Source organism: Stegodyphus dumicola, chromosome 2, assembly GCF_044657685.1.
Source record: "Stegodyphus dumicola isolate Sdum_Otavi_A_Nest chromosome 2, ASM4465768v1".
NCBI lineage: Eukaryota > Metazoa > Arthropoda > Arachnida > Araneae > Eresidae > Stegodyphus > Stegodyphus dumicola.
In genome coordinates this window covers 205,932,698-205,946,937 of record NC_140769.1, presented here as the reverse complement: position 1 = coordinate 205,946,937, position 14,240 = coordinate 205,932,698, and the positions used below count along the sequence as shown (strand labels likewise).

Genomic DNA, 14,240 nt, shown 5'->3' with positions numbered 1-14,240 from the left:
AAAATCATTTGACAAGATATGATTAAACATGCCAACATGAAATGTTTGCACAGAGGATATTTGCGGTGGCGGGAAACTTTCGTTAAAACCTGATATTACAATAGTAACAGACTCGGAAAACAAGATATCGAAACATACCAAATATAAAGAGAATTAAAAAATTTACATTAATATACATCAAGAAAATTTTGATGAGAAGTGTGCTGCAATATAGTATGACACACATGCATCACAGTATTTTTCAACATAATCACCAAGCCTCTGCAAAGACTTGTCTGAATGTTCAGATAAATAATCAGTTTCCTAATAGTGGAAATCTGCTCCTTGATCATGAACCATGTAAAACCACTATCTGCGTTAGCAGCAAGCCATTATTGATGCAAATAGTGGTTCCAAAACACCCAACAGTTTCAGTTAAGTATCTGGAACTATACTAGAATTTTCAGCACCATTTCAAAAAGAATACATGTGACATTGCATATACTACTATACTTTTACAAAATATTTTGGTATAACAGAGACATTTTATGCATAAAAATCCTACTTTTCCTCCCACTTCCGACCTTACAGTAAGGTTCCAGTTATTGTATCATTCTGCTATAGTCCAATGATGCATTTCTTATTCTATTAGAATGAAATTTTCTTTGCAGGATGATGTGGAGTAGCTATTTTATTTATATAAAAAGGAAGTAGTATATGTACATTGTAAATTCATATAGCCAAAATCAGAATGCTGCTAAGAATGTCTTCTAACGAAAGCCAACGACAATGATAAAAGATGGTTGTGTTAGGCTAATTTTTTATGATTAAATTGATGGAATATATTTAAGATCTTAAAGTAAAAAAATAAATGGAGTGTTTCATCTACTATCCCTTCATACCCGAATTCAACAGACAGGCAGGCAGGTCATTAACATCTACACTTTTTATGTCTATCTGTTTCAGTGTCAAATGCTGCTGCTGTGGTTGACATAGAAAGCTTGGAATATGACAAGATAATTAGCTTCAAGCATTTTCTACCCCTTTTTTATAGAGACTAAAATTTATAAATCTGTCCTGAAATTAAACAACTGACAATAAATTTGCTTCTTTCCCTTAACTATAAAAATGTGGTCAAAAAAGATCTCTTTCAACTAGTTTAAAAAAAAGAGAGAGAAGAAATTTTAATGATTAGCAAAATTAATTATAATAATTAGAATCTTATAAATTAATAAAACATGCTTTTGTAAAAATGACAATTAGCAAGCCTAATGACATAAAGGGAACTTTCATGTACTAATTGCAAAAAAATTTGGATTGTATAAAATTAGTTGGGTTGGTTTGTGCCCAAACATACGGGTTTACCAGTCTAAAGGTCCGTTTACAGGAGACATACATACAAACATTATCCCTCAACATCTGTGCCACCTACATCTTTTCATGTATGCCATGACACATACTGTTGGTGCATCATATGCGTCTTTGGCACCTGCATCAGGAGTCATGATCCAATCATAATAAGATATCATACTGCTGGAGACTTATTTTGGGATAGCCAATGAAATGACATATAGAAATCACATGTCTAAAAAGCAATGGTTGCTACTGAATAAGGGTTTACTTACTAAAATAAATAACTTACTCCACGCAACGCAAGGTTAAAAGATTTTGTTTTTATTTTAACAAACTTAACAAATCCCCTCATTTTGACATTTATTTCGGATCACAACTTCCAAATCTTTTTTATTAATAACAGAATATTTTTTTTTCCCGTCTTGATACCAGTGATTTGTTATTATAAGCTATCCAGCACTGTATTTTTTTATTACCTCACTTGTTTGTATTTGTTGTTCACTAAATCTATTACAATATTTTTTCTCTTTAAGGAGATTGCTATATTCTTAAGTTCTAGGAAGCCTGGCAATGAAAAAAATTAATTATAGCCTGTTTGCATCTGATCATATTTCTAAATTCCTATTGTTAATGATTTTTCAACTTTTAAATGGATTTACCATTTATTTACCAAAGTACTAAATTTTGCATGGATGATCAGATTGCAAGCTTCAATCCAGCTAAGCTATTTTCTGATTTTTCCACTGAAAACAAATGTTTTGTTGTGCTTGTAATTTACAGTTTTCTGTTAATATAAAAATTATTAAAACTGTTACATGAAACATACAATAATTTTGCCTTATTTTATTAGTGATTGAAAATACAGCAATTTTTTATCTATTCATTTATATGATAATTTTGTATTAATTAGAATTTTATTTTATTTATTTACAAAGTGATATTCTTTCCCCCTTTCATGAAATTAAAATGTAAATTACATTAGAAATCTAATTATCAGCCGTGTATGTTATATTTTAAGCTATATATGAGGTAATCAATTTATTTTTCTTTTCTTTTATGTGAATGAATGATCAAATACATGCATATTTATTTATAAGCATTAACTTTAATAATCAATTATTTTTGTTTCCCCACTTCATTAATTTTTCTGCGTATTTCGTATTTTGCTATTTTTATTGGTATTTTTAACCTTTTCTACTTTCAGTCACCTATTAAGCATTCTGCTTATTATTACAATTTATTTTTTAAATAAAGCCCTGAAAAATAAAGGCATTGTAATCTTCACCAATTATTACGTTTGTCATTAGACTTGTGAAAGTCTCCTATTAGATGCAAATCTTATCATCTGCTGTGACTTCTCTGACTGGCTTAGTAACCCAGAACAACTTAAAAACAAAATTGGCTTATGTAGACAAAATGCTGTCAGATGATAAGGTCTATGAGGCAGATTTTCCTGTGTTGCAGAATAACTTTGTTGCCTCAAGTAGATGGGCCTTAAGAAAAAAAAGGAATAACCTACCTGAAAGACCTTTTAAGGAAAGTGGTTTATATTGACATTATACAAAGGGAAAATTAAAAAAACTCCTATGCAACCAGCCCATTTGCTAAAATTTATATCTGAGCAGAACTGCCAATGTTCAATGATATTTACCACTTTGCAAATGGTGGATTCAATTATTTTAGAGTTTTAGCCATTAACTAGCTTGATAAAAAGGCCTTTCATGCATACAAAATGATGAAAAAAGAAATTTTTTTAAATTAAAAATTGCCATTACCACTAATTTTCAAATCAAATTATCATGCATAATTACATAATGTACATAATACATACATGCATACACACACAATTGCTCTACATTCTGATTCCATTATCTATGGATACAACAATATTACTTTTTTTTCTGTAAATTACTCAAGTTCCAAAAAATAAAGATCAATAAGTTAAAAACTGTTACTTTAGGAATAAAAGGAAGCAATTTTAATAATTATTTCATTTTTATATACAGTACAAAGTCCGAAATCCGGACTTGTCGAGACTTCAGCGATTCCTGTTTTGGGATTTTTCCGGATATTAGATCATCAGTTTAAATCTAGTAAGATGGCATGTAGAAGTTATAAAATCAAAAATATGAAATTATGATTTATGAAATAATGAAGTAATTATGATCTAAAGGGTATCAAAATTCACACACACACACCACAAAAAAAAAAAAAAAAAAAAGGCTCAATATTTATTTGTTTTGTAAACATTTCTTTCAATGCAAGTTATCTAAGTTGCTCCGTTTTTTGCGCTATTACTTTCTCTTTAATTCTGTAAACAGACATAATCTCTTGTTCAGTTACACTGCTGAAGTTCTGTAACTGTTGTGTCGAGAATTCCGTCTAATTTGTCAATTGAAATTTTTTCGTTTTCAGTAACTTCTCTTTCATGTCACTTTCTTCACTAACGGTAGCAGTATTTTCTGCATCTAGAACCATACTACAGATTTTGCCATTCATTAACTGATTGATGATTGAGAAGCGTTGTCATCACTATGGAAAACTTTTCATATCATCTTCATTTTGCTTCTCCACATTTCTTTACAAAATGCATTAATTGGAAAATTTCACCTTTGCTTTGCAATATCCGAAAACCTTTACAATTCGCGGCTATCATCATCAAATTTAGCTATCGTTCACTATACATATTTGGCTATGCATCATGAGCTTGATGCTTAACAACAAGTTGTTCTGTTAAATGTTATCTTGCTTCTATCACACAGAGACAATTAAGCCTGAATTATATTAGTTTAGTTATTAATATACTTATGTCTATTTCTTGCACATCCTTAAGGCTTATGAGAGTTCTGAATAAATAAATTTCCACATATATTTAAGGCTTATTGAGGACCGGCACTTGCTCCTAAATTCTGCGACCTGGTGCGGCCATACAAGCTCTGGTGCTGGTTTTGGGTTTATGTGAATAACAAATGAGTTATTCTTAATTCAAATAGCCCTAAATGTAATCTTTGGGTCTATGTGTATCATCAAGAAAATCTATTTTTAAAATATGGAAAGAAATTTTTCCTCGTCAAAATTTTTTAGTACACTTAACTTAAATCTGTAATCATCGCCAAGCGTAATGTCAACATAAAAGGTTACCATACTCCTTTATTATTCAATTACTAGCATAAAAAATTGTTTAGGCGGGAGTCAGTACTCAAGTTGTCACGTGTTGATAAACATGCGATGATGAAAGGAAAGTATAATAAATAATGATTCGCCAGGTTGGCAACAGATCAACGATGTATCTATGTGGAATGTTTCGGTTTGAGATGTGTGCAAAGCAGATATGCAGCAATGGAGCCAAATTACTGATCATACAAATTTATTTTAAAATGATTGTTTCTTCAATAACAAGGTATTTTATTCAGTATCGAAGTGAAATTAAGAATAGGGACTCTCCATGCCCGGAGGGGAGAATCAAATACGCATGCGTAAACCCTGCATGCACACACACACACACACAAACACACACAAAAAAAAAAAAAAAAAGAGGGACTTTGTACTGTAGACTTTAAGATGTAAAATTAAATAAAAAAATTAACCTTTAGATGAGCGGGTAAAATTTTCAGAATCGGTTCTCCTTTCCATTCCCAAATCTGCAATTAATAACATAATTAATAATAGAAATTTAATACATAAATCATAGACAGCAAGCTTAAAAATACATTACAACTTACACATACAAGTGGAAGCAAGCAGAACTCCAATATTACTTTCTACTAAAATATTAATTATGCATTAACCAGTTTACATAATTTATTTTTCTGTCATTTATATGTTACCAAAATTAACATTTTTAGTAAAATCAATTATTGACTTTACCATTTTATCAAATCCCCCCTTTTCCACAAAGATAATAAAAATAGAGATAAGATGTGATCTTTTAGAACTAATAAATTATGTCAAATTAAATAAACGGGATATTTTACAAAGAGCTCTATTTTTACAAGTGTTATTTAGTTCAGGTACATGTATATCTTCACATATTATTCTTATTACAATGAATGTTAATATTTAACCAAAATCTTCTATGTATAGTTATACTTTTACTATAAAAGTGTCAAATTTAATTTACATTACAGCTTGTATTTCAAAAATATTAACTTTTATTAACTTCAGAAAAATTTCTGATTTCAGAGTTTGCTATTACTACCTATTACAAATTTAAAATTATAAAAATGTATTTCAATAAATAATAAATGAGGTTAATGGGAAATCTCTGATCAATTTAAAATTCAAAAAGCTCTCTTCATTTTTCTCAGACATTAGAAAAGTTTATTATTATTATTATTATTATTATTTTTTTTTTTTTTTAATTTTCTTCTTCAGTTTACACAGACCCTTTATGTACTTTGGCAAAAGAAAAAAAAGAAAAAAAAAAGTTAAAAATATGTATTATTTGAGAGAGATAAAAGAGCAATAAACATATTTTCATTACAAAAAGAACATGATTAGAAGAATTCAAACTAAGATTCAATTTTTAATTTCCCTGACCAAGCATAAGAAAATTATCAAATTAAATACAGGCAATTACACTCTTTTATGCAATTGCTACAATATGCAATGAAATAATTAGAATTTTATTACAATTTATTTATCTGACTAATTGAAGTAAATCTCATATGCTTTGCAATTAAGAATTTTTCGGTTGTCCACTTTGACATATTTGATTTTAAGTACTTACATATTTAATCAAATTCTATTTTTTTGAGGGGGGCTTCACTTATACTTCACATTTTAAAGTTTTTAAGTTTTTTAGTGCTTTATTTATTCAATTTTTTTAAGTTAATAACATTGCATTGGAGATGGTTCTATACAAATGCTTATAACTTACTTTCTTGGTTTAAAAATTACACAGTATCAAAAACCTTGACCTAGCTACTACCATTTAACTTGAATAGAAAACTGAATTATTTTTTACCATACTTTTACATTTTTACATTACCATACCCCTTACTAGAGCAAAAAAAATGATTCAATCTGACTGTCCTAACAATTTGGCCATTCGGGATTGACTTACCCATTAAAAGTAATATCAAATTTTGGGGAAAAGGTTTGGTTTGGTTTATTTAATTATGACAAAGCACACTAGGGCTATCTGCCTATGGGAAGGGATGCCTTCGTCGAGGACTTTCTAAGGGAAACTGGCTCGTATACACGTTACACAAGGGGAAAACCAGAAAAATGCCCATGCAGCTAGCCCGTTTGCGGAATTCGAACCTCGGACCAAACTACCAACCAGTGTTCAGCGACTTTATCACTCGGCCGCTGGTGTACCTTGAAAAAAAGGACTGTTTTACATAAAAAATACTATAATAAGAATTTATAAGAATTATATATAATAAATGTCACTCCTGTATTGTTTCCATTTATCCTTTAAAATAATACAATGCAGTCAATATCATATATGCAGTCATGTTTTCATCTAAACATATGTCAATAGGATCTTCAAAATTTTCAACCTTCTTCCTTCCTCTCAAAGGGAAAAGTTAATTTTTCTTCCTCGGAAAAGCAACTTTCAATTCAATCAATTTTTTTTTTTTTTATTTCCAATAGCTGATCACAAATTCATTTAACCATTTAAATTTTAAATATTTGATAATTAATAAATATAAATATTTACAGATATATAAATTACTCAAGAACAAAATAGCTTCTGAGTAAAATAATAATAATAAAACTTACAAGTATTTACCTGCAAAACTGTGTTCATTAAAAATAATTTTGTTTTTATACTATGATATACATTATGAAAGAAAGTTACTAGACAGTGAAGACATTACTTTATTACTGAGGAAGTGCCAAGATATCAGGTTACCTTAAACATCGAATTGCCACAACATTTTAAAATATTTTAAGTCCTCAAAGCTGATTGTTCAACACCCTTCAAAGATGTCTCAAAATTAAAATTGAAAATGAGAGAGAGAGAAAAAAAAAAAAAAGAGAGAGAGAGAGAGAAGACGACGACGACATTCAATTCTGATGCTGCTGACTAAAGTAATTAACAGCTTTTGTCATATTAATTTTTACCTTCATATTTTAAATTCCTACAATAATAACAAAAAACTACAGGGGTAATGCTTGATTAAAAAATTTAACAAACATGCAATTTACCATGATGCCTTGCTTCTGATCTGAAGTGTGCTTCTTTATCAGAACTTTCACTGCTTGTTTCAGCTGCTGATTCAGCATCCTAACAAATTAAAAAGTATTTTAATGCATTTACATTTTATATAGAAATTATTAGTACAATAAAGTACTAGTATTCTGGTACTAATGTATTAGCTAGTATATACAAATACATTGCCACCTCTGACACCGACTCCTTCAGAAAGCCTAGATGCTGTCCGAGATTCTTCTAAAAAGATAAGATCTTTTATTCCTTCTCTTTCCTAAGAGACTAAGAAAGGGTGGGAATGGCTTCTTTTTTATTTCAGTATCAACTTCAGATCAATTACAGCAAATACATATTTGCATTTTTTTAATCCTTTTCTGATACGAAAAAAGTTTGTCTCTGCTAATTTTTACTACATTTTCTGAGAAATGAAATGTAAGCAATGCATTATATTCAGGCATTTAATTCTCATGCAAAGAAATTGTACATGACGGAAGATATTCAGTGGAAATATAATTTCAACAAGGGCTGATAAAATGTTAAATAAGAGTTGAGAACTGGTTTAAGAGAAGGCACTTATGTTCTTGTTTAATACAATTCATATGAAGGCAGAGATGTTCTTGTTTAATACAATTCATATGAAGGCAGAGACAAGTTGCTGAGAATAACAACTTCATGTAAATTTTAAAAGTAGTTATCACAGAACATCCATTGAAAAAAAATCCTATTTGAAAATATATTTAATAGTCAAAAAAGCACCAAAATACTGTTGGTGGTGTATCAGCAGAGCTACAGACAAATCTATTCAATGTATCATTTTTTCAGTTACAAAATAACTGTAGTTCAAGTTCTCTCAGCAATGAAAATAACTGTTTTTAACAAGTTTTTCAGTAATGAAATAACTGTTATTTAATCAATTAGAACAAAGCACAAGAGAATTATTTGCTTCAGCAAAGAGATTTGTGGAAAACTTTTTGAGAAAGAATGGCAGTGTGATCCAAAACAGGTGAAACTTTTGAAATTGTGCATCAACCAGTACAGAGTATGGTATGTGCTGCGGCTACTGACAGCATGTAGTGGCATGCTTAAACAACAGAACTGGCATTTGCCTTGCTTTGCTAGGACCATTAATCGGCAACCTACAGTGGCTGAAATAAACATGTTTGTTGGATTAGAGACTGGATGACAATGAAAACGTTTGAAGAACAATGTGTGCGTGAAAATTTTCAACAAATATTTCAACTGCATAATGAAGCATATGTGGAGGACAGTACATGTTCCGCCTATGAGGGGTTAAGTATTTTGAAAAGGGCAGAATTTTGGTTGGTTAGAATCCCAAGCCTGGACAATAACCTTCCATAACAAATGACAACCATGTTGAGAGTATTCATAATGTAATTCATGGAAATCATCATTTAACTGTTTGAGAAGTTGCTAACAAATTAGGCATCAGCATAGGATCATGCCATCAAATCAAATGAAAAACTTCAGGTACATTGTGCCAGTGCAAAACTTATGCCACATTTGTTGACATTAAATCAATCAGGAACTGCTTGACACAGCAATGAAAACTTGCTTAAAAACATTATAACAGGATATGAGACATGGGTTTTTGGGTATGATGCTCAAGTGACGATGCACTCATCTAGTTAATAGGAGAAAGGGTATCTTGGTTCAAATAACACAGCGATTAATTAGTCAAAGATCATGGTGATGCTGGTTGGTGCATGGATTTGTATCAGGTCACTTTTGACAACCACCATGATGTCCACCATGGATTTGTATCAGATGGTCACACAGTAAACAAACAGCTCTACCAGGAAATTTCAGTGCCTTTAAAGGTTACATTGCACAGGAAGAGGAATGAATTGTGGTGAAACCAAACTTGGATGGTGCACTATGACAACGCATTAGCTCATGCTTTGCTCAACTGCAATAATCTGGCAAAACATTTAGACTCCTGCTGTGCCTTATCCATAATCCTATTCTCTGGACCTAACCACAGCAGACTTTTTCTTGTACTTCAAACTTAAAATCACTTTGAAAGAACATCATTTCCAAACCAAACTGGACCTTCAGGACAATGCGACAAGAGATCTACATGCCACCCAGAAAGAGCATTCTAGAAGGTTTTCCAAAAATGGAAGAAATGTTACGAAAGGTGTATTGTCAGTACAGTGAACTACTTTTGTGAAAACAGTGCTTCAAATAATGTAAAATGAACAGCAGACATTTTACAGAAAAAAATTTATCTTTTTTTAAGCATACCGTGTATATTCACATTACACACAACACTGACCTGCTGAGCAACTTCCGACTTAAGTTAGCCTAAAGGTAACAAACGTAATATATTACTCAGAGGTAAATCCATCTACTATCTACTGGCCACAACCTTAGGTCGGGGCCAAATTCACATTACATACAGAGAAAATCAAAGGAAATAACACAAATTTTTATTAGAAAATACAACAAAAATATTATTTCTTTCTTAAGTTCATTCTCTGATATTTGATTTAATAAATGCACATTGAGAAATGCGAGTTAATTGGTTTTAAATATGCAATGAATATTTGAAACTATTCAAATTTATGGGTATAATGCTGAAGAGTGACAATGCAATCATCTAGTTAATGGGGGAAAGAGTATCTTTGTTAAAAAAACACAGCAATTAATCAGTCAAAGATCATGGTGATGTTGGTTGGCACATGGATTTGTATCAGGTTCCTTTTGGCAACCACCATGATGTCCGAATTTGTATCATATGGTCACACAGTAAACAAACAGATCCAGATTCTTGGGGATGACAGTTCCTGATATTTAGGATTTTTTCAGATATTAGATCATCAGTTTAAATCCAGTAAGATGACATGTAGAAATTGTAAATTTAAAAAATGAATATATAATTATATAATTTTATTATATAATTCATTATTAATTCATTATTTCATATATATAATATGAAATAATGAATTAATAATGAATTATATAATTTATATAATAAATATATATAATATATGAAATAATGAAGCATTCATGTTACAAAAAAAGAATGGCAGCTCAATATTTGTTTTATTAAAAATTTCTTTCAATGTAAGTTGTTTAAGTTGGTTACTTCCCTTTCTTAATACTTTCTCTTTAATTCTATATTTCTTTCTCAGTTATACAGGTCAAGTTCTGTTAATTGCTCTGTCAAGAATTCCCACTAACTTGTCAATCGAAAGTTTTCATTCTTAACTACTTCTCCCTGACTTTCTTCACTGTTGGCAGCAATACTTTCTGGATTTATAACCATGCTACAGATCTCCCTGTACGTTAGTTCACTGACGATTAAGGCACTGTCATCACAATGAAAAACTTCTGATATATCATCTTCATTTATTACCCTGTCTCCCCATATTTAAATAATTGGAAAATTTTGCTTTTTGATAGCAATATTTGAAAACTTCAATTTTGCACCTATCATTAGCTAGTATCTGCTATACACTATTGAAGATATACCATGAGATTGATGACTAAAGATATATTTGTTCTGGTAAGTTTTAGCTTGCTTCTATCTCACGCTGACAAAGTTTAGCCTGAATTATATTATTTATTACACTTATGCTTTTTTTCTGGTGCATACTTAAGGTTTATCCAAGTCCCAAATGAATATATTACCACATACACTTAAGGCCATTGGTAGATATTTTGGAGCCTGATGCAATCTCTGCGTGTCTTAAATTCTGCAACAAGAGCTTCCCTAAATTCTAAAAATTTCATATCCCAGTCCCTTCTTTAAATACTAGATTTTCCATCTCTTAAGTTTGCTACTTGGTGCTTCTCTAAATTCTAAAATTTTTGCTTCCCTTAAATTTTGCTGCCTGGTGCAGCTGCACTAGCCCTGCCACAGGTCCTAGGCTTATGTGAATTTAAAAAAAAAAAAAAAAAAAAAAAAAAAAAAACAGTTATTCTCAATTTAAAAAGTACAAAATGTAATCTTTTGACCTACATTTTATAAAATCTATTTTTTGCTTATGGAGAGACGTTTCTGTTGAATTTCTCCTCATCAACACATTCACCACTTCACAGTACAGTTACAGCTGAAGTCTGTAATCCATAAGTATACTGAATACCAGTAACATCATAAAATACCAATAACATGAATGGTATTTGGTTACTAATATTTAACCCTTTGGGTACACATTTATTGGGAATTTTTTTTTTCACTTGGAACATATTTAATTTTGTGGGCAAGTAAGAACAGTAGATTTTACCACAAGGATCAATAAACTACTGAAATTATTTGCTCTATTGCAAACAGATACAGATTACTTTGAAATAAACCAGAATGAACTCGCTAAATCTTGTCTCAGTTTCATGTACAGTAAACTCTCGCTACAACGATACCCGATACAACAATAAATCCCTCTACTACAATAATGTTTTGTGGTCACGGTGATTTTGCATATAAACTAATGTTAATCTCCCCTCAATATTGCTATATTCTCTAGAACAATAAACCTCTGTAAAACGATTTTTTCAATCTAAATTTCAGTATTATTTTCTCCCTTTATAATAATATTTTGATTTTTTTCGTTTTCTTTTGTTATTTTTTCCGTCTATTAAGACTCATTGTGGATATTCAACTTATCCCTGAATAAATAGCTATTGTTCAGATTTCAAAACAGATGAAGACCACCCTTTTGGGAATTGGAGTGGGTGAGGGGGGGGGTGAAGTGTAAATGTATGCCTAGTCTCATTTCCCAGTAAGCTTTGGAATTCTGATAAGGTTTAAGGACATCTAGACCTGTCTGGTCACCTTGTCACAGAACAAGTGCCCTTTGTTAGAGGAACAGGGGGAGATGGAGGCGGTTTGCAAAGTTCCTAAATCGAAGAGAAAGCAAATCGAAGATGCTGTAACTTCAAATGAAATTAACCCACAGTGAAAACAACTGAAAGTTGCGACAAATGAAAACATTGATGCTGCTGTTTTAAAATGGTTTCAAGAGATGAGAGCAACAAATGTCCCAATAAATGGACCTTTATTATGTGCAAAAGCACGGAAATTTGCAGCAATGCTAGGGAACGAAACTTTCAAAGCTAGCAATGGTTGGTTAATGCGTTTTCGAGATCGTCATGGAATAACTTTCCAAGAAGTTCACGGAGAGAAAAAAGTCAGCCCCGATAAACGACGCAAATGAATGGCGGCAAAACAAGATGAAAGAAATCTTAGAAAAGTATGTTCCAGAAGACATTTATAATGCAGATGAAGCTGGGCTGTTTTTCCAACTCCTACCCGATCGAACATTGGCATTCAAGGGTGAAAAGTGTTAGGGAGGGAAGAAATCAAAGCAGAGACTGACTGTTCTTCTGTGTACAAATAGCACAGGAACGCATAAAATAAAACCTCTCGTCATTGGTAAATCATTGAAGCCAAGGTGCTTTAAAAACGTGAAAAGTCTTCCTGTGGAGTATAAAGCAAATAAGGTTTGGATGACGTCTAAATTTTTTTCCGAATGGTTACAGAAGTTAGACAATGAAATGAAGAAGAGAAAGAAAAAATCGTTTTGTTGATAGATAACTGCGGTGCTCACACATCATTTCTAAAGCTACAAAATATCGAAATCGCTTTTTTCCCTGCCAATTGCACTTCAATTTTACAGCCTCTTGATATGGGCATAATTAAGTGCTTCAAAGGATATTACAGAAAACGGTTGGTGGACTCCATACTTGTAAACTTTGAAAATAAAGTAGAAGACCCTTTCAAAGCTGTAAATGTCAAGGAAGCGTGTGACAATATTGCTGGAAGTTGGTGGGAAGTAACAGAAAAAACCATTCGGAATTGCTGGAAAAAGGCCGGTGGTCTTTGTGTTATGGAAGATAAGAAATCTGATAATGATGAAAATTCCATAGACAATGATCTCTCAGATGATCAAGAATGTGTTTTGCACATCAAAAAATCCGTATCCCAACTTGAGGAAACAAGCGGTAAAAAGTTTGGAATTAGTATAGAAGACTATTTAACAGTAGATGATGATCTTATGGTTTTCGCAGGAGTTACTGATGAAGATATTCTCTCTGAAATTACTGATGAGATAGGAAACAATGATGAAGATGATGATGATATTGATGATGATAATGATAATACAGGTCCATTGCAGTCCTTATTGTCATCCCAGGAAGCTCTTCAATCTGTGAATTCTCTACGGACATTTTTTTCAAGCCTTCCGTCAACAAATGAAGAACATTTTCGTGCACTAGACTCAATGCATACAGTATTGGTGAACTTAAAAGTTAAAAAAATCAATAAACAAACAAAAATATTGGATTATTTTCAATAAAAAGTGTTTTCAGGTATGTGAATATTTCTGTGCTTATTTTCTGAATTTATCTTATTTATTTATTTTTTTAGTATTTAAACCACTATTATTAGTATTTTACAAATTAATTTCTTCTAAATATAGACTTGAAAGTAGTATGTTATGCACCTTAAACTAATAATAATAAAAAAAAAAACCTCTTATTAAATGCTCAAAATATGTGGGCCCTCGATATAAAAATATGCCTCTCTACAACAATATATTTATTTGGTCCCTAAAATATTGTTGTAACGAGGTTTCACTGTATTTCTTTGCCCAAATAAATGCATGACTTACTGATATATGAAATGTAGTCAAAGGGAATGAACTAGCTAAATCTCATCTCAGTTTCAATAACATATCAGAAAGTCCTGTGCATCTCTGCCCAAACAAATGCATGACATTGTCAA

At 31.2% G+C, this 14,240-nt stretch overlaps 1 protein-coding gene across 1 annotated transcript in view; it reads right to left on the bottom strand.

The window, feature by feature from the left end:
- LOC118199574 (uncharacterized) overlaps positions 1–14,240 on the bottom strand; it is a 317,346-nt gene that overhangs the window by 69,593 nt on the left and 233,513 nt on the right. Inside the window, exons 33-34 of the mRNA XM_085810256.1 lie at positions 7,492–7,570; positions 4,920–4,973 (exon numbers count right to left, since the gene is read on the bottom strand). Coding sequence (XP_085666382.1) covers positions 4,920–4,973; positions 7,492–7,570 — 133 coding nt within the window. The remainder of the gene's footprint in view (positions 1–4,919; positions 4,974–7,491; positions 7,571–14,240) is intronic.